This window comes from Carcharhinus amblyrhynchos, chromosome 21 (assembly GCF_965287045.1).
Source record: "Carcharhinus amblyrhynchos chromosome 21, sCarAmb.v2.hapA, whole genome shotgun sequence".
NCBI lineage: Eukaryota > Metazoa > Chordata > Chondrichthyes > Carcharhiniformes > Carcharhinidae > Carcharhinus > Carcharhinus amblyrhynchos.
This window is the reverse complement of record NC_137344.1, coordinates 27,816,682-27,838,327: the sequence shown is the minus strand read 5'-3', so window position 1 is coordinate 27,838,327 and position 21,646 is coordinate 27,816,682. Positions and strand designations below refer to the sequence as shown.

Sequence of the window (21,646 nt, the reverse complement as noted above, 5' to 3'; positions counted from 1 at the left end):
TGAAATGAACTGACGTGATTCACTTGACAGGTCTATAAAATAATGAGGAGCAAAGATCAGCTAGAATCTCAACATCTTTTCCCAAAGATAGAGGAGTCTATCTAGGTGAGAGGGGAGAGATACAAAAGGGATCAGAGGGGCAATTTTTTCACACAAAGGGTGGTGAGTGTCTGGAACAAGCTGCCAGATACAATAGTACTGGTGGGTGCAATTTTAAAAAACGTTTAGACAGTTACATGGATAAGATAGATATAGAGGGATATGGGCCAAATGCAGACAATTGGGACTAGCTTAGTGACTAAACAAAAGGGGTGGCAAGGACAAAGAGCCTACTTCCATGCTGTAATCCTCTATGATCCCTCGAATTGTAATATAATAGATAATATGATTAGGATTCTCCTTCAGAGAGTTGATGCAGACTCGATGGGCCAAGTGGCCTCCTTCTGCACTGTAGGGATTCTATTATTAATGATTCCTGATCGATTCAATACAGCTCAAGCTGTATCAAGAAATTTCGAACATTGTTGCAGGAAAAGCACTGGTAAGAATATTCAGAAGAATCTTATTTAAAAGATAGGATTTGGGAGTGTCTCCTGTAAAATGTGAAAATAATTTTTAGAAACTGATGCCTCATGAATTTCACATCTCATCACGATTTGAAGTAATTTATTGAACAACATCTATGAATAATTCTCCTGTTTACAAGTTTGCATTTGCTTTAATCCTATCATTACATCTTTGTGAGCTACATCATTTTCCTTTTGGGAACCATCAACCTCAGCCAAATTAGACCTCAGTGACATGCTAATGACATTTAGATTTATCCTTCACCCGATAACTTTAGCGCTTATTAGGTACAAGACACTTGCAGTGTCACAAGTAGGCTTACATTAACTCTGCAATGACGTTACTGTGAAAATCTCCTAGTCGCCACACTCTGGCGCCTGTTCCGGTACACTGAGGGAGAATTGAGCATGGCTAATGCACCTAACCAGCACATCTTTCACACTATGGTAGGAAACCGGAAGAAACACACACAGACATGCAGATTCTGCGCAGACAGTGACCCAGGCCAGGAATTGAACCCAAGTCCCTGGCATTGTGAGGCACCAAAGCTAACCACTGTGCCACCCTTAGGCGTGGTCTTATGCATGTACATCTCTAATCACTTATTGTTTTCAAATTGTATGGTTATTTGTGTTTAAATGAACGCATTCAGTACTGCATTGCAATATACTTAACAGATCCAGAAAGCCCATTGGCATGCAGTAAAGATGGTATTAAACAGTCAATCACATAAATAACTTTTACAGAACACCATAAACACTGGAGTCAATACATCCACATCAATTTTAACCTAGATATGGCTGGGTATAACAGTATACTTGTTACATATGGCATGATGTCCCAATCTGCATCTGTTAATCTCATCATCTGTGCCTAATTTGCAAAATAAACATGATTTTAAAAGCCCTACTTCCAAAGTTGCAAGATGTCAACATAAAGTAATGTCTCTTTCCATCCCAATTTGTTTTTTTCTCTCTCATTTTGATTAATGTTGCACTGCCACATCATTACTGCAAAATGTGGATGTGTTTGTGTATTCCAATGGCATAACCAGGGAGGTAGTTTCTTCACGGTACCATCTGTTCAGAAGACAAGAAGACACTAGAAATGCAGGATTTGTACCATCATATCATGAACCTTCACTTTTCACTCCAGGGCTCATGTCAATCAAAGAACCAGAGTCTAAAAGAGAAAAAAGGAATGAAGTTATTCTTGTGAACATGCTTATCACATCTTCCTAAAAATAACTTTGGTTGTGGAAATCTGAAGATCTTCAGTACAGATGATACTGGGGAAAAATAGTAATTAGGCAGCAACCATTAATTGGACTGGCTCTCCAATTCTCACCTCAACTTCAAGCTCTTTGTATTCAACTACAATTCCACCACCTCCCCCCCCCAGCCCCCATAGCTTTATTCCACACCTTCTTTGATTGGCCATGCTAAATTGCCCTTTAGTATCAGGGAAATTAGCAGGGTAAATACATGTGGTAACGAGAATAGGGTATGAGTGGGATTGCTGTGGGTACAGACTCAATGGGCCAAATGGCCTCCTTTTGTACTGCAGGGATTCTGGGAAATACAATACAAATCCTTTCTTCACTGCCTCAACAATATTCTTGAACAGTAACTTCAGACAACCTCTAGCAGAGATTTACCCTTGGATTTTCATGGAGTTAGGTAGACTCCATGGAGGGTTGAAATGGTGAGTGGGACCCAGATCTGGAAGTCTTGCCCCACTTACTAGCATTTCCAATAATGACAGCTGTGTGAAAGGGGACACGGTGAAAGAGCAAATGCAACAGTGATGAATTAGCCAGGCCTTTTAAAATGATAGTGTAGAACAGGAAGTCATGATTTCCGTCCTCAAAACATCCAGACCTTGGCGTTTATGTTACACAACTTGGTGTTGGAGATGCGAACAGAGATGAAGAAGTAACCAAAAGCAATGATATAATGCAGTGTTAGTTTTCATACACTCATAGGTGATCCCATCATGACTAATAAATAAGCCCAAAGCTACAAATTTTGCTTAAAAGAGAATACAATATTGTTAATTTGACAGGAAAATATCCCATTTATTTCTAACATCATGTAGATAATATTAGTTTCAGTGACTGCATCTTGCATTAATAACATAGAGAATAAGTGCATGAGTAGGCCATTCAGCCCTTCAAACCTGCACCACCATTTAGTATGATCATGTACTCTCCGTGTCTCACTTCCGCTCTCTCTCCATACCCCTTGATTCCTTTAGCCACAAGGGCTAAATGCTGTGTGTGTGTGGGTGTAAGCAAAACATAACATATTCTTTACATGTTTCTATATAGCCACTGACAAACTCATATTGGGGAAGAAAGTTTCAATACTTGCAATCCACATAGATGGCACAAGTAATTGGACTTTATTTCATCAGCCATCTCACAGGTAGAAAGATTTAATGATTTCTGAGCAACAAAGTGGAATAACTGAATAACAGATGTCTTGACTGTGAATGAGAAGCATTGGAGCCCTCAGGTGTCTGGGTACAACACAACTTTTAGAGATCAGAAGACAAAGACTGAATGGTTCACAATTGTTTCTGTTTCATGATCAGCAAGTCTGAAGATTCTGCTGATTGCTGCTTCTATATAACTTTATCATGAATTTTTCAGTACCTTTGAAAATTCATGTTTAGCATCAAGATAGAGTAGGATAATAGGTAAATAGATAAAAGGACAAGATTGAGTCAACAGAAAAGATTCTTGAGAATCACATGCAATGTTAAACAGGTCCCTGATGTTAAGATCATTAATAATGTATGGTGGAGGAAGAATACAACAAATTGTCCTTTACCTCCAACAGGTGTGTTCTTCATATAACTCAGTAAAGTTACAAAATCCTTATCATTCCCCACCCCCAAATGTTTCACCTGGGTCTATTTATACTCTTTTGGAAGTGGAGCCAATGATCATTGCTTGTTTTTGACACTTCAATCAGTTTAACAATGTCAAAAGATGCAATTGCTGATACATTGACAAGTGATTCTCTAGCAGCCCATTACGCACTCCTGTCCTGGCAAGGCCACCCCACAAATCACACACATAGTAAACTTCCATTAGCAACATAATGAACAGAACTCCAGCCATGATTCCACCCTCTGTTCACAAGATAACTATGGATGACAAAGGCCATCTAGCCTTATTCATCTCACCCATCTCAAAATGACATAGGAAAACATGTATTAGGAGCAGAAGTAGGCCATCCAGCCCCTCAACCCTGCTCTGCCATTTGATAACATTGCCTACATTATACCAATGATTATAACTCTAAAGCACTTAATTGACTGTAAACCAATTTGGACATTTGTAAAATATGGGTTTTGTCGTTCTTTCATTACACTGGCATGCAATAGGCAGAGTGACTGTAACAATGGAGAAATGACGATTCTCTAAGAATAATTAATCACTAAGCAATCAATTGATGTTAAGAAAGTGGTGACAAAGAAGCCGCTATATTTACAAAACAGTTTAAACCTGTTGCTAATCCCCCTCACAACACTCCTCCAACCACCCCAGCTGCACTCAAACCTCTCCTCAATCGACTTCCGATCTCCTAACCCCACTGCAACATTTCCCCAAACTTCTTTAACTTTTCTTGAACCCACACTCCAATATCCTACCACTGTCCCGCCACTGCAACCTCCCTCCACACATCCTGCCTCCACCCACACACATCCGCACGCACACAGCATTTAGTTTGTTGCAAAATTACAGGGATTTCTCTTAGGAAAAAGAACACTCTCCGGATAGTTGCTGCACTGCTGTTGACCTTTGGCAGCTTTGGTTTACTGGTGGCCTTTCAAAAAAGAATCAGATTCACGAAGCTGCCGAGAGATTGGAAGCAGCAGCACAGACGTTCAGTGAAATTGACAGACCAGCTTTAAAAAGGTCGAACTCTCTGGTTCTGATGCTTTTAAGTTAATCTGTGGCTCAGTCTGGATGATGAAGAACTCCTTTAAAACACAGTGTTAGCCAGGGAAATCCAATCCTGTACACTTAGCAACCCTTTTTGGGAACACTTTGCTTGCATGTGACCACCCCAAAGTGGCATCTTATGTTCTGGAGTTTGTAGGGCCATGCTGGAATACTTTCTTGAAATCACAAATAGCAGCAAAGACATTGTGACTAATGTCAAAATTATCAGTGAGGCACCTATGGGTGCCCCCACTTAAAAATGTGGCATGTGAAAGGCCATGTGGTAGAACATTAAAGATCTGTATGTGGGGTCCTGAGATCAGCCCCCGAGGTGCATTGCACGTTTCGTTCTCTATACAGTGTTGTGACCTGCTGCAGCTACAAAGATGCAGACATCTGCATGGCTGGATGTGGTGCTTCTTTGATAACAGTGAGTGACCAGTGTGTGGACACACTTTAGATTGGGAAGTCTGACCCTGAAAAGTTTCCCATGGGAGGCTCATGATGATCGTATAGATTAAAAACCCGAACAGAGGATGCTGGAAAAGCTGGAATGCATTCTCCCTCACTTCACTTCTGGCAAAGAGCCAAAGGATTCAGAATGTAACTCTGCTTTCTCTGCTGACAGAGGTTGCAGGCCTGCTGAGGTTTTCCAGCGTCCCCTGTTCTTGGCTCAGATTCCAGCATTTGCAGTATTGCAGTACTTTGCCAAAAACTATTTGGACACCATTTTCAACTTTCAGTCACCTGACAGCTTCTGAAATGTCCTCCTACACAGCCTTGTGAACCTTTGACAACTTTCTCCCACTTGCAGTGACTGAGTTCCAGGATGACCCTTTAAACGGGGCCGGAGTCATGAAAAGCCCACCTCCTAAATCAGGTACTGCCTCTCCCTATCAAGTGTTTTTGGGTTCAGCCACCCTGACTGTCTGCCCCTCCACTGCAGCTACATTCATGGCAGCGTGTCCCTGGAGAAGGAGCATGCGGTGTCCAAGGGCACTGTTGAAGCCGTCCATGCCCATTGGGCACCACAGGGCCTGGGGTGTAAAACTTGTCCCTCAGTTAATTTGATTTAGTTGCATTGTTTAGTCAAAACGATTGACTGCTGCCTGCACCCGACCCCCTGCAATGACGATCGGGCCTCCAGCGTCACTTTTTCTCAAGATGGGTGCACAAAGCACAAAATTTCCCAACTCCCAAGATCCACCTGGAGGATGAAGATCCAGGCCCTTGGCTTCAAATTAGTTGTTTTTTTATATAGTGAGGTAAAGCAAAATCAGTATAACTCTTAACTGTACTTTAGAAGCATTAATGCATTGACTAGGTTGCAAAGTTCTGCACATACAAATTTGCACAGAGTGCTCTCCTGCCTGAACTATTGGAGGACAAGACAATATGCCTCACAGTAAAAACTACACACACCAGTCTCAGACTGGTTAAGTGCAATATAACAGTAGTTTAAAAAATTTCATTTGTCCACAATACCAAACCATTCAAACTTTCTGAAAAGAGCTCTATAATTTTACAAAGCCCCTCTCTTCCCAGGAAAGATCCTATTTACAAATTGTCAAGGTAACCCACCTTTTGCTCTGCATGGTCCAGCTCAATTGATAAGTAATTGAAAAGATACACCGCAAAATCTACAAGGCCAAAATATGTTGTCATAGAATCACTACAGTGCAGAAGGAGACCGATCGGTCCATTGAGTCTGCACCAACCACAATCCCACCCAAAGCCTATTCCCGTAACCCCACATATTTACCCTGCTAATCCCCTGACACTAGGGTCAGTTTAGCATAACCAATCAACCTAACTCGCACATCTTGGGACTGTGGGTGGAAGCTGGTGTATCCGGAGGAAACACGCGGGAAGAATGTGCAAATTCCATGCAGACAGTCACCCAAAGCCAGAATTGAACCCGGGTCCCTGCTGCTGTGAGGCAGCAGTGCTAACCACTGTGCTACCATGCCACCTGCCATGTGATGTGTTCAAACTTAATGCTGCCCATTTGAAGCTTTGAGAAGTTTTAGAGTCATTGAGACAGGACAGGGGTTCGTATTTAATCAGTATAAAAGTCCTAATACTCATCATATCCAGTGAAGCACAAAGTGCTGCATGGTGCTTGGAGAATAAAAGGCAAATCAAGAGGTTTGCTTGTTTTCTTTTCTGTGTCAGCAACCTGATGTTGGGGTCACGGGGTTAGGTTATTAGATCCACTAGCATTACCCTTCAGGTTGTAATCTCTTTTGTAAATCAGCTTTTGCAACAGCAAACTGTGATTTGATGTGGCCCAACATTGTGGAAAGTCACAGCACAGCTAAAATGTTGAAATAGAAAGAACAAACCATTTCAGAATTTCAGCTCCCCATCACTGTGCGGTCATCCACATGAAAAGGCAAAACAGGATTGTTTCACTGCTTGTTTGAAGTGGACTCATTTTACCTTTTTTGCTATATATCTCATAATGAATGGTAATTATTTCAATCAGAAAGGACCACTGTTCATTCTGGCACCTGTTGAACTTTCCGTCATTGTTTCCAGCGGCTGGGGGAAGTAACTATTTTACGATGGTTGGATGCATTTCAACAAGGCGGCAATGGCATGAATAGCATCACGCAAACAATTTCCTGTCATTACCATGCCACTTGCAAGGCCAATTAATCATGATCATATAAAACGGGCATCAAACATTGCGAGATGTGATGGAAGAGTTAGATCTTGATTCGGGAGACTAACCTGGTCCATTCAACAGAGTTACTGAAAATTCATATCTCAGTCGATGTTTTTTATTCATTTGTGAAACATGGGCATCACTGACTGGGCCAGCATTTATTGCCCATCCCTGAGGCGTTTAAGCGTCAACCACATTTCTGTGACTTTGGAACCGCACGTAGGCCAGACCAGGTAAGGGTGACAGATTTCCTTCCCTAAGGAACATTAGTGAAGCAGATGGGTTTTTCCGACAATGGTTTCATAGTCATCGATAGATCCTTAGTTCCAGATGTTTTTTACTGAATTTGAATTCCACCATCTGTAGTAGCAGGATTCGAACCTGGGTCCCCAGAACATTAGCTGAGTTTCTGGATGAATAGTCAAGCAATAATACCACTAGGCCATTGCTCCCCCACATTTTTTTGATTAAATGTTGACATCTTTCCATCTAACCCTCTGCCTCCCACAGTGGATATCCGATGTTTCTCTCATAACCACAATTCCAGTGGCCACAGCGGGTTTTAATTTGGGAATAACCATGCTTTTAGAAGGGTGGGAGAAGAGAAAGATAAACAGACTGAGCGCAGGCAGGGCATGACACTCAGCCATCAGTGTCAACAGCGGGGATTGACTTTAACAGTATTTCTTAAAGGAGCCATGTGCGTTTTCATAAAGAAGTTTTTATAGATGATGATATCCTGGGGATGCTTTGAACAAATAGGACCTTTGATCAGAAGAACACCTTGACACTTCATGCTCCACAGATTCTGCCTTATGCTCCTCAACGCTATTGTGGAATTATACAAAGTTCAGCTCTAGTATGGAGACACTCATTTGGAGTAAGTAGATGAAAGCATAAGGATAGGAGCAGGATTGGACCAGTCAGTCCCGCAAACCTATTTCAAGAGTTGGTGAGATGGACAGGTTTTCATAAGGTAAACTAGTGAGCATTATTGAGCAAGAAGTGCTGAGAGTGGACGTGGAGTGAACTGTTCTCCTGTCGCGGGTGGTGTAGTGTCCTGCCAGAGCTGTGGTGCCCAAGTTCCAGGTTTTGAAAAAAGCAGCAGAGTAGATAGTCCCCAATGCTTTATCGAACAGTGAAGTCTAAATAGAGTATTAATGATTATTTTATGTAAGGTTGAGTTGCTGCCTGACTAATATGACAAAGGACATGCCAGCAACACAATAATTCAAAGCCATTTGCCCTGTTACAAATGAGGCTGTGTTACTCATTCAACTGTGCTGCAGTCAGCAATTGACACTATTTACCAATACCTTTCTGAGGCAGTAATGAACAGATAAATCCAAGTAATGCTTACAATCTAAAAGCCCTGTCAAGCAAATATTGACATACTGGAAACAAGTGTTTTTTTTTCTCTCTGATGTCTAAGTTCTATTTCCTTATCTTCGAAATTTTGGCACAGGAGGATAAATGTTCAATGAAAAATCCATCTCAGAGCAAAATGTAAATGTGTCTCCTTCACGCTTTCACGCTTGGAGAACTCTTCATAGCACAAAATAACAAAAAAAAATCATTGTCTGAAAAGTTTATAGTAATATGCAATAAGTTCCCCCAAAATAGCCTCTACTCTGCAGCATTTGCCCCAGAGGTAACAGTGACCTGCTCATGCCAGCTCTCATCCCAGGGGTCGGCAGCCTGAATTACATGAAGAGCCACTTCTAAAATTTAGTGTAGAGCACAATGGTCAGAATTTTCTGGTCCTGCCATCTTGGGGGATGCAGCAAGCCAGCCAAAAGTCTCTCGGTGGGACCACCCGAACCCTGAGGTGGGCAGACAGAAAACCCCAAATCCAATGGGAGCAATTCTCCCAAAAATATTGAGTATCAAAAACCGGAGTAAGTCACATTGTTGTTTTTTCCAGCCAGAGTTTCAAAATGAATCTCCCACACTCTGTGCAATGCAGTGTGCACTAGCATGAATTCTATTGAAAATCGGTGGGCAGGGCCTATTCCTGCTGGAGAGGCCAGCAGCATAGTGCTGAGCGGGCCATTGCGCATGTGCCCACCTGTCAGCGCTGAGATCGGCGCATGCTCAATGGCCTCGCACTACCAGCCACCTAACGCTGGCCAGCTCGATCACTGGCCAGCCCTGCGAACCCCGCATTTCCGGTCATGTGACCCCTCCACAGCCCTATCACTGGCCTCCTGGTTGTGTCAGGCCAACCTCTCACACCTACCCCCAGCCCATCTCGATCCACACCTACCTCTGCAGCCCAGATCTCCCAATGGTCTCCTCCCCACCACTGGCAACCCCAATATCTCCCCCCCCCCCCCCCGCCACTGCAATCCTGACCCCCCACTCCCAGCAGCCCTGACTCCCCCACCCCCCAGCAGGCTGACACCTCCCTCCCCTACTCCAATGGTCAGCCCCCATTGCTGGTCTCCCTCTGTCACAGGTCCAGAATGCAGAATGGCAGCGGGACCTCCCCACCCCCACTGATCATCCCCAGAGATCTCACTCCCTATGAGGCCTCACCCCATTAAGCTGCATCCCTTGGCACAGCCCTATGCCTGGTGGGCAGTGCCAAGGTACCCATTGGGCATTGGCATTTGCCCATTGGGCAGTGCGAGGGGGCCAAGGCTGGCAATGCCCAGGGGCATCACCACCCTAATGCCCAACCCTCTGGGAGGCCTTAATTGGCTCCCCTTTACTCCAGAGGAGTTGGGCCGCTAGCTCCCCACAAGTAGGGAGCTATACTAAACCCCCCTGGAGAGAAATATTCCTGGTGGGAGGTGGGCGGGGGAGGGTGAAGCTGCTAACAGGCCTGGAGATTTCAGCCGCATGCCTGCTAATTATATTTAAAATGGATTTAAACGGAGCTTAACACGGAGTTGATGCCGGAGACGCACTGAGGTCATGGCATCCAGCAGGGAGCTCCTGAAACATCCTCCGCTCGAGTCTGCTGGCCCACTGCATTACAAAAGCAGCTCAGCAGAATGGGAGAATCACCCCCAATATCTTTTGGAGTCAAACACTGTGTCTCAAATGCCAATAGTAAAGACAAACAAGACAGAGATACATGTCAACAATAAAATTTTTACAAAAAAAGTTGCTTATTGAATGATACATTTTCACAAGTGCAGCATTCATTAAAATTTAGGAAATTAAGCAAGCTGTTTAATTGCCATCCAACTGGGTTTGATGGATGAAGATCAGGAGCAGATCTATAATGAGCCCTGTGCTACTCCAGAATGTGAAGTGGAGATGCCAGCATTGGACTGGGGTAAACACAGTAAGAAGTCTCATAACACCAGGTTAAATTCCAACAGGTTTGTTTGATAGGAAACGCCACTAGCTTTCGGAATGCTGTTCCTCACCTGACGAAGGAACAGCGTTCCGAAAGCTAGTGACGTTTACTACCAAACAAAACCTGTTGGACTTTAACCTGGTGTTGTGAGACTTCTTACTGTGTCAACTCCAGAACCACAGGTTGCAGCCCTTGCACAGGATGTTCTGGTTGTGCTTACCCCAAAAACTGGAAAATCTTGCCTGAGGTCAATGGACCTTTCCATGGTCCACATCCCGCCTGCTACGATTCCCATGGCGGGTGGGATGGGAAAATTCCCCTTCTTGACTTTGACAATGGTGGTGTTTGCCAATGGTAGGTTTAGATCTCTCATTGGCTATTCCCATCCAGCTCCATTTAACTACAGTGGAGGCAAGTAATTATAACATGACAGTTTTTAGAAAGGAGAATTATGGCCTGGTCATTTCTTGGTTCTGGATTCCATGTTAAGGTTGCCCGAAAAAGGGCAGTATTTCAACTCAAGCTCCAATCACATGAACATAATGAAATGTGTCGCTGTTTTAATTTATTGGTTGCTGAATTCATAATCATGTGAAACTTCTCCCTTGCTACCTGTGTGCCATAAATCACTGTTAAACTGGGTCGATGGTTGTATTTTTTGATGAAACCCTGAGTGCAACAAGACCAGCGCTGGCTATAATTGGGATATGGAAATGACAGTAAGATCTACCCACCATATAATATCCTCACAAAACAATAAATGCATTCCACTGGAAAATGATCATTTTTGTGTTTATTGACTAAGATTGATGGGGTGAGCATGAGTAAAACATGAGAATTTAAGTTATGGAGGCAGATATATTTGAAAACATTAGCAGAATCTAAAACCTGTAGCAAAAAAAAACATTCTTGCAAATGAATCGTTTGCTCTCTAGAGAGGAGGGAAATGATTACACTGTTATTTAGATGTCAGCTTGTGATATCAGACAATCTGTCTTGTGTTTATTATTGATGTCTGTGGCAAGACAGAAATGGCTCACAAAAAAATCAACTCATCTGACAGAATAATGGGGGTGAACCATGCTGCTTTCCTATTTCTATCATAAATTATGCAGGAATATTTCAAACTGCCCGAGATGGACTCAAATATCAAGGGAAGCCCTCCCTTTGCAGCACGTGCAACAGTGGATTTATTTAGGAATTGAATATTTAACCATCAGACACTAAAAGTCTAGCTAGGACTGCAAGGTCGCAAGAGCAGTGATGGGTGTTCAAGTTAATTCATATTTCAGGTGTAGAAAGCTTTTTTTCAAATATTCATTCATGGGACATGGGCATCACTGGCTGGCCAGCATTTACTGCCCACCCCTAGTTGCCTTTGTCCAGAGGGTGGTTGCTGTGGTTTTGAAGTCGCATGTAGGCCGGACCAGATAATGACGGTAGATTTCCTTCCCTATTTGATTTGAATTTGATTTGATTTGATTTATTATTGTTACATATATTAGCATACAGTGAGAAGTATTGTTTCTTGCGCGCTATACAGACAAAGCATACCATTCATAGAGAAGGAAATGAGAGAGTGCAGAATGCCATATTACAGACATAGCTAGATTGTAAAGAAAGATCAACTGAATGCAAGGTAAGATTCAAGATTCAAGTCTGACGGCAGCAGGGAAGAAGCTGTTCTTGTGTCAGTTGGTATGTGACCTTAGACTTTTGTACCTTTTTCCCAAAGGTGGAAGAGAGAATGTCCGGGGTGCGTGAGGTCTTTAGCCATGCTGGCTGCTTTGCCAAGGCAGCAGGAAGTATAGACAGAGTCAATGGATGGGAGGCTGGTTTGCGTGATGAATTGGGGTACATTCACAACCTTTTGGAGTTTCTTGCAGTCTTGGGCAGAGCAGGAGCCATACCACGTTGTGATACAACCAGAAAGAATCCTTTCGCTGGTGCATCTGTAAAAGTTTGTGAGAGCTGTAGCTAATATACTAAATTTCCTTAGTCTTCTAAGAAAGTAGAGGTATTAGTGGGCTTTCTTAGCGATAGCTTCAGCATGTGGGGACCAGGCCTAAGGGACATCGGTGAACCAGATAGGCTTTTCCAACAATCGACAACAGTTTTATGATTCTTAATTCCAGGATGGATTCTTAATTCCAGAAAAATTTTGCATTGAATTCAAATTCCGCTATCTGCCGTGGCTGGATTTGAACCCGGGCCCCCAGAACATTAGATGGATTTCTGGATTAATAGCCTAGTGATAATACCAGTCAAAACCCTTTTGTTGATTGGCACCCAGCTTTCCTTTTTGGATCTCCCAGGCTATGTTAATGCCCTCTTCTAAACTAATGGCTAAACATGCGTTCAGCTAAAATGGATCATCCATTAGCAATATTTAAAGATTAATATTATTGACACATTAAGGGCAGGATTTTATGGCCTTGCTAAACCCAAAACCAGAAAATCCTGCCCGAGGTCAACGGATCTTCCCATTGTCTGCCCCTCACCCACTCTGATTCCCATGCAGGCAGGGTGGTAGAATTCCGGCAGAAATCTTTGACAGCTACTTCAAACCTCTACGATAGGCAGATTTAGGAAGTGCAGACTGGTTTTAAGAAATGTAGGCCTGTTTCAATGCCAGTCTTGCCCAACTCTGGGCCCTGTGTCAAATGTGTAACCACTCAGCAGCACATTTAACATTGGGCTACACACCACAACCATGAAGATGTGCAAACAGCATGGAGTATGTGTGCTGCCTGCGTCACTTCCATCGGAGTTAGAGATCTGCCTTTAACAGGTTTATTTTCCTGCCACCCCAATCAAACTCCTGGCACAGTGATTATCATTACTGCCTCACAGCGTCAGGGACCTGGGTTCAATTCCAGCCTTGGGTGGCTGTCTGTGTGGCGGTTGCACATTCTCCCCCTATGTGCATGGATCTCCTTTTGGGTGCTCCAGTTTCCTCCCGCAGTCAAAAGTTTAAAATTTATTTCTTAGTCACAAGTAAGGCTTACCAGCAATGAAGTTACCGTGAAGTTCCCCTGGTCGCCACAGTCCAGCGCCTGTTCGGGTCAATGCCCCTAATCATCAAGTCTTTCAGAATGTGGGAGGAAACTGGAACACCTGGAGGAAACCCACATAACACAGGGAGAACATGCAAACTCCACACAGACAATGACCCAAGCCAGAATCGAACCCAGGTCCCGTGAAGCAGCAGTGCTGACCACTGTGCCACCATGCTGTCCACATCAAAGGGTGTGAAGGTCAGATGGATTGGCTATGCTACATTACCCCTTAGTATTCCAAAATATGTGGGTAAGGGGGATTAGTGGAGTAAATACATGGAGTTACTGGGATAGACTGTGGGAAGGATCCTCTGGTATAGAGCTGAACGCAATGAGCTGAATTGCCTTCTACTGCACTGTAGAGATTATATGAAAAAGAAATCAGAAGTCGGTGCACTGTAGGTATGTTCCCCTTTTCAATCTTTATTATCATGAGCAGATTGGCCCCCAACAAACATAACCATCTTCCATATCTGCTTCACAAGACAATCAGGGAACTAAATGCGTAACCAAGCTTGGATTGTTACAACTACGTTATCAAAAATTCTAGTACCTCTTCCCAAAGGATGCGAGAAAACTTACCATGCATTTATCCACCGTTATTGAAGAATGGATCACGACGAAACAATATTCTCTGTGAGCTGGATTAAATAATTCAGAGAGTTAGCCTAAATTGTTGTGGAAGTCAAGGAGAAATGGCATAATTTTCATCTGGAAATTATTGTGGGATAATGGATTGGGCTTATTGTAAGATAATACATGCATGTGAAAGGTCATCCACTTGCTGTGATCCTGCATATCATCTCAAGGTCTTCTCTTTCAGAAGACTGGAGAAACTTGTGACAGCGCAAATTGGAAAGACTAAATTCAGTTGGTCGAAGCATCTTTACTTGCTTCATATTTTCTTACGTTTCTTGTACTTTTTGTAAAGTTGGACCGTGAAGAGCATCTGTATGTTTCTGTACACGTCGCTTAGGGTTGCTTAACTGAGCGTTCAGTGTTGGAGTTTTTTCTATCATGGTTCATAGAAGATTAAAAACCGACTTCACTCACAGAATATAGATGGTGTTGATTTTCATTTTCAGCAGATGTACAGCGCAGTGTGCTCTATGCCCACCCATGACTCCTGACCCTGACTTGGTGAGGAATGAGGAAATGACAGAATGGCTCCTGGGTTAATTTCCTGCTGGTGCTTGTCCCAGCTGTTCCCCAAAAATGAACCAAAAAAGAGAAGGATATATAATCCATTGCATCTGGTTAGACAGCTAAGTCATTGATTATAACCCCATATTGAGTTGTATCTGAATGTATGTTTGATTGGCAGTTCTACTTGCATTTAAAACATGCATTTTTAATCTTTCTTTGTCCTGGTGTATTTTGAGAAGTATTTCCCAGAATCTCTTGTTTCCATTAGCATTCCCATCTGAAGCCAAAAGAGAAGGATAAAATAGGTCAGGTAGTTTCTCACCAATCAGTAGCAAACTACCACACAATGTTCCTCACTTTTCATTGCTGTTTAGCACAACAGGCATCATTGTTTTTCTCTATTTCTGTGATGGTTGACGTAGCTACTCTGCATCTGCTGTCTGTCATTTCTTCTGATAAACTATCCAACTGCTGTTCAGTAAATATGTTTGGCAGTTCATAGCCAAAGTGACTGTCTAGTGAATACTTCATTCTGCTATCATTGAGGATAACCATATCAGAGCTTGCTATAACTGGTAGTCAAAATACAGATTAGGATCTCTGTTTTTTCTGTGGCTGCACAGTCCTGTAGACCTCTCCTGACCTGATTTTGTCGGGTATTTCACTCTGTCAAGTTATTCTTGCAGACAATTCTGTGCAAAATTACAAAGATAGCAACAGATTTTATACGAAGATGTGTTATTGTACTTTATTGGATAGTGTGAAAATATTTATATCTGTACATATAAAATAAAAATGGGATGCGAGTAAACAATACAAAATGGGATTACTTCCACTTTTTTAGCATTCTTACTTTAGCTGCTATATTACGAGAAATAAGTATGCGACCCAGCTTGGAAACCTAAATACAGTATGATTAGAATAAAGCCAATATGAACTGGTAACAAAACCAGTGCTTTGCATGTTATCTGTATGTCTGTGACTTAACACAATGTGTGCAATTTATTTCTTGATAGCGCATAGTCCTGACAACTCTTTTATGGGTTTCGTTGCCGAGATACTGAATAACACTGAGAAAAAGGCCATTCAATCAAGCAAGGTCAACAACATGGCAGTTGTATATGGAAAAGACGCTAATATGTGGAAGGTAGGAAGAATATTATTATTCACGGTTACTACGTTATTATAAGGTATCAATCCCAATCATGAAACTTGAAAATGAGAGAAAATAAGTTAAAAATTGAACCAAAAGATTTGATTTGCTTTGATTTGATTTATTATTGTCACATGTATTTGTGTCCAGTGAAAAGTATTATTTCTTGCGTGTTATACCACCAAAGCATACCATTCATAGAGAAGGAAAAGAGACGGTGCAAAACATAGTGTTAGAGTCATAGCTGGAGTGTAGAGAAAGACCAACTTAATATAAGGGAAGTCCATTCAAAAATCTGATGGCAGCAGGGAAGAAGCTGCTCTTGAGTCAGTTGGTAAGTTATCTCAGTCTTTTGTATCTTTTTCCCGACGGAAGGAGATGGCAGTGCCGGCCGCTGGTCCCACATAATTGGCCATTCCGAGTCAGCTCCAAATGAGGAGTCTTCACGGTCCTGAGGATTGCCAAATCTGTAAGAAATTATGGGGCTAAATTCAATAACACCCACAACAGAGTCTCAATATGTAATTAACTCATTCAGCACTATCAGCATGTGGGTTACATGTTGTTAGCTGCTTTAAATAATGTCACTGTCCAACCAGCACTAGCCACACTGTTGGTTGGCTGGATACCTGAGCAAGGGCTAACACCTGTTACAACTAACCATTATTGCTTAAAGATGAGGTGCATTGTGGCTGCTTCAGTGCTGGGAGGGCTTTGGGAGCAGAATCCAAGCTGGGAAAGGCAGAACGGTGGCACAACATGGGAGGGACTGGATTCCCAGGTATCAGATACAGCAATTGACATCTTGTTGGTGGCCTGAAAAAGAGGAAAGCTGCCCTGTGACTGTAGGGTGTAAGGAGGCCCGCCAGGCACATAGGTAAAGGCAAAATACTGTGGATGCTGGTACCAAAACAAGAACAGAAAATGCTATTGAAGGGTCATTCAACTCTCAACATTGGATCTATTCTCTCTCCATGGATGCTGTCAGACCTGCTGAGATTTTCCAGCATTTTTGTTTTCGTTTGGCACCAGTTAATCGGAACTGTAAGTTATGGAGGCCAATGGCAGGGATCAAGCCCCAAAGACCTGGATGCAATGCTGCAAGATGTCCAATGGCCTGGCCCAAGTGATTGACTTTAGTGAATGCAGTTTTAAATGCCAAATGCTACCACTTGCACCATTAGTCTCGGACACTCTTCATTCAGCATAGCCTGATCATTTACCCAGCAACAACTTCTTTCAATTAGGACACATTCCTGACAATCATGTTTTATACCACCCCGTCACACATTTAGCACTGCTGTAGGTTTCATACTCACGTCCCTCTATCTCACAGCTTGCACATGCTGCCTGTGGTTCCACCTTGAGAGTCATATCTGACCGACAAGTCACATAACACACATCAACGCACTTCACTATTCCCTGCAGAATAAGGTGGAGCACAACCAAAGATAGCAGGGGCAACCTGACCAGGCAGTGGAGGAACAGCAAGAAGGCATAAGATATAGAAGTGGAAGTTAGCGTTTTGGCCCTTCAAGCCTGCTCCACCATTCAACCAAATCATGGATCTTCTATCTCAATGTCATTTTCCCAAACTATCACCAAAATTCTTGATACCTTTAATAATGAGAAATCTATCCATCTCTGTCTTCAATATACTTGATGGCTGAGCCTCTACAACTGTCTGGGGTAAAGAATTTCTAAGATTCACTATCCTCCGAGTGAAGAAATTCCTCCTCATCTTAATCCTACAGTGGCACAGTGGTAAGCACTGCTGCCTCACAGCGCCAGGGACCTGGGTTCAATGCCTAGCTTGGGTCTGCATGTTCTCCCCATGTCTGCGTGGATTTCCTCCACGTGCTCTGGTTTCGTCCCACAGTCTGAAAGACATGCTGGTTGGGTGCATCAGCCATGCTAAATTCTCCCTCAGTGTATCCTAACAGGTAAAAAGTCTGACAACACCAGGTTTTAGTCCAACCTATTTATTTGATAATATACTCACTAGCTTTCGGGGTTACCCCCTTCGTCAGGTGAATGGAGAGTTCTGGCCTCAGACAGAGCATATAAAGCACAGACAGTTTAGAGATTACTGATTAAAATGCGAATCCTTACACCTAACCTGCTGTTCAAGACCTGAAGTGGCTGATAATGTGACTGGAAGGAGCACTGATCACAGTTTAAAGAGATGTGTATTGTCTCCAGACAGTACAGTAAGTGAGGTTTTGCAAACCCAGGCAAGTCATGGGGGTTACAGATAGTGCGACATGAACCCAAGATCCCTGTTGAGACCGTCCTCATGTGTGCGGAACTTGGCTATCAGTCTCTGCTCAGCGACTCTGCGCTGTCGTGTGTCGTGAAGGCCGCCTTGGAGAATGCTTACCCGAAGGTCAGAGGCTGAATGCCCGTGACCACTGAAGTGTTCGCCAACAGGAAGGGAACAGTCTTGCCTGGTGACTGTCGAGCGATGTTCATTCATCCGTTGTCGTAGCGTCTGCATGGTCTCCCCAATGTACCATGCTTCGGGACATGATCCTAACAGGTGCCAGAGTGTGGCAACTTGGGGATTTTCATAGTAACTTAATTGAAATGTCAATGTAAGCCTACTTGTGACACTAATAAATAAACTTAAACTCCTAAATGGCCTATCTCTTTTTCTAAGACTATGTCCCTTGGTTCTAGACTCACTTAGCCTCACTTACTCCTTGAAGCCTCTTTATATCCTCCTCATAACTCATTCCCAACTATTTTGTGTCATCAGCAAACTTGGAAATATTACATTTGGTCCCCACAGCCAAATCATTGATATAGATGTTGAATGGCTGGGAAGGCAGCATTGGTGCCTGTCTATTCACAGCCTGCCAACCTGAGAGTGACCTCCTTATTCCTACTTTGTGCTTTTTATCCGTAAACCAGGTTCCCCCTTAGCCTCCTTAAACAAAAAAAACTCCAATGGACTTGTCAAATATGATTTCCATTTCATTAATTCATGTTGACTCTGCTTAATCCTGCCATTATTTTCTAAGTGTCCAGTTACCACATCCTTTAGAGCAGATTTTAGCATTTCCCCTGCAATGGATGTCAGGCTAAAAGGTTCATTGCTCCCCATTTTCTCTCCCTCCTTTTTTTAAATACTGGGATTACATTTGCTACCATGTAATCTGCAGGAACCATTCCAAAATCTTCAGAATTTTGAAAGATGACTTTTTTTATTTGATTTGATTCATTTTATTATTGTCACATCTATTAGGATGTAGTGAAAAGTATTGTTTCTTGCGTGCTATGCAGACAAAACATACCATACATAGAGAAGGAAAGGAGAGAGTACAGAATGCAGTGCTACAGTCATAGCTCGGGTGTAAAGAAAGATCAACTTAATACGGGGTACATCCATTTCAAAAGTCTGATGGCAGCAGGGAAGAAGCTGTTCTTGAGTCTCTCCAGCAATCTACTTCAATATTCTAGGGTGTAGATCATGAGGTCCAGGAAATTATTAACTTTCAGTCCCATTAGTTTCTTCACACATCTTTTTTACTAATATTAATTTATTTCAGTCTTCAATCTCAGTAGTGTTTCAGGAAGGTTTTTGGTATCCTCGATAGACATAAACAGAAAGACAGATGCAAGCTCTTTTTTCAGTTTCTCTGCCATTTCCTTATTCCCCAATATAAATACACATGTCTGCCTGAAATGGGCCCACATTTGGCTTTGTTAATTTTTTCCTTCTTACCTACCTAAAGAAGCTCTTACAGTCATTTTTTACATTTCACATTAGTTGACTTTCGTATTCTCCTTTCCCTTTCCTTACCAGTTTCTTGATTTCCCTTTGATGAATTCTAAAGTGGTCCCAGTCTTTAGGCTTACTACTTTTTTTTGGTGAATTTAGAAAATTCTTTCTTAGATTTGACAGAATCCTTAACGTGTTAGCCATGATTGAAATACTTTTCCTATTGGGATTTTGCACCTAAAAGGAATGTAAATTTGCTTCAAATCATGTTTTAGAACCATAGAACCCTACAGTGCAGAAAGAGGTCCTTCGGCCCACCAAGTCTGCACCAAACACAATCCCACCCAGGCCCAACCCCCATGTCCCTCCATATCATACCCACTAATCCCTCTAACCTACGCATCCCTGGACACTAAGGGGCAATTTCTTAGCATGGCCAATCAACCTAACCCACACATCTTTGGACTGTGGGAGGAAACCCACACAGACACGAGGAGAATGTGCAAACTCCACACAAACAGTGACCTAAGCCAGGAATCGAACCCAGGACCCTGGAGCTGTGAAGCAACAGTGCTAACCACTGTGCTACCATGCCGCCCGTTTTAGTTCTGTAAATGTTAGCCATTGCCTATCTCCCATCATACCTTTAATGTAGTTTCCCAATCTACAACAGCCAAATTATCCCTCATACTTTTGTTGTTTCCTTTTATTAGGTTTAAGATCCACTTTCCGATTGAACTACATTACTTTCAAGCTTAATGCAACATTCTAGCATTTTATGGTCACTCTTCCCTAAAGTCTTTTCCCAATGTGATTATTAATTAGCCCTTACTCATTGTACCATACCAGATCTAGAATAGCATGCTCTCATTGATTCGTCAGTATATGATCCTGGAAAACCATTCTAGGATTTTGTTCTCCACAGTATTAGTGCTAATAGATTTACCCAGTCTTTATGTAGATTGAAGTCCCTCGTTATTACTGCTTTACCCTTACTACATGCACCTCTAATTTCCTGATTTATACAATGCCCTACATGGCCACTACAGTTTGGTGGTATATGAGAAACTGCTACCAACGTTTGTTGCCCTTAGTTGTTCCTTAACTCCGTCCAAACTGATTGGACATCTTGATCTTCTGATCTAAGATCCTTTCTCATTGATGTATGAATCTCGACCTTTATTAACAGCGCTATGCCACATCCTTTTCCTTTTGGTCCATCCTTCCGAAATGTCGCATATTCTGTTCCCAGCCTTGGTCACCCTGTAGCCATGTCTCTGTAATTGCAATTAGATCACATCTGTTTACTTTTATTTCTGCCATCAATTAATCTATGTTTGTGCTTGCATTCAGAGAGAGTGCCTTTAATTCTCTCTTTTTATTATGTTCACCTCCAGCTCAGGGACTCTGAGCCAAAGTTCCTCCAGCCGTGACATTTACTACAAATCACACTGTCAATCACAAGCTCCCATATTGTGCAGCCACCACATATCACCTGTAATCTTTATAGCATTGAATTAATTATTTTACCGATTAATTTAAAGTACTTTTGCTACTCCTGGCTGTGCTTGCATTTTTATTATTTCAACAAATGTTCTACTTACCCAGAATGAAATTCCCTAGCTAAGATAAATAGGAAGTACTTAGCAGCCAATCTAATAAGCATTAAAATGATTAGTAAACATCCTACTATTCAGTAAAATCTTCCAATTATTAAAATTACCCACATTTTGAAAGATAAATTTTAAAAATCCACCAATCAAACATCTGCTCTCCTGTGACATCAGCTAGATTTTTCTCAGAAGGTGACAGTGATTATAACAGCACCTCACTGTCAATTGGTTTCACATCACATTCATCAGCTCAGGTATTGACACTGCGCATAAGTTAGAGCATAGCATGAAGATTAGATCTGCACATGATGCAAAATACAATACCTTCACCTAACAGTGGAGTTTGATATTTAATTTGGAATTAGTGGAATTCAGATCCAAATTGAAACACAGAACATCAAAGATCGGAATCTCTGGACTGTTAGCTGAGCCACGTGCCAATTGGCAT

General features: G+C 42.3%; 1 protein-coding gene across 2 annotated transcripts in view; it reads left to right on the top strand.

Annotated features, from left to right (window-relative positions):
- The window catches only part of mgat5b (alpha-1,6-mannosylglycoprotein 6-beta-N-acetylglucosaminyltransferase B), an 834,607-nt gene that overhangs the window by 733,836 nt on the left and 79,125 nt on the right, over window positions 1-21,646 (top strand). For both annotated transcript variants that reach the window (XM_080208895.1, XM_080208894.1), the window contains exon 11: window positions 15,725-15,855. In XM_080208895.1, the coding sequence (XP_080065021.1) occupies window positions 15,725-15,855 (131 nt within the window). The remainder of the gene's footprint in view (window positions 1-15,724; window positions 15,856-21,646) is intronic.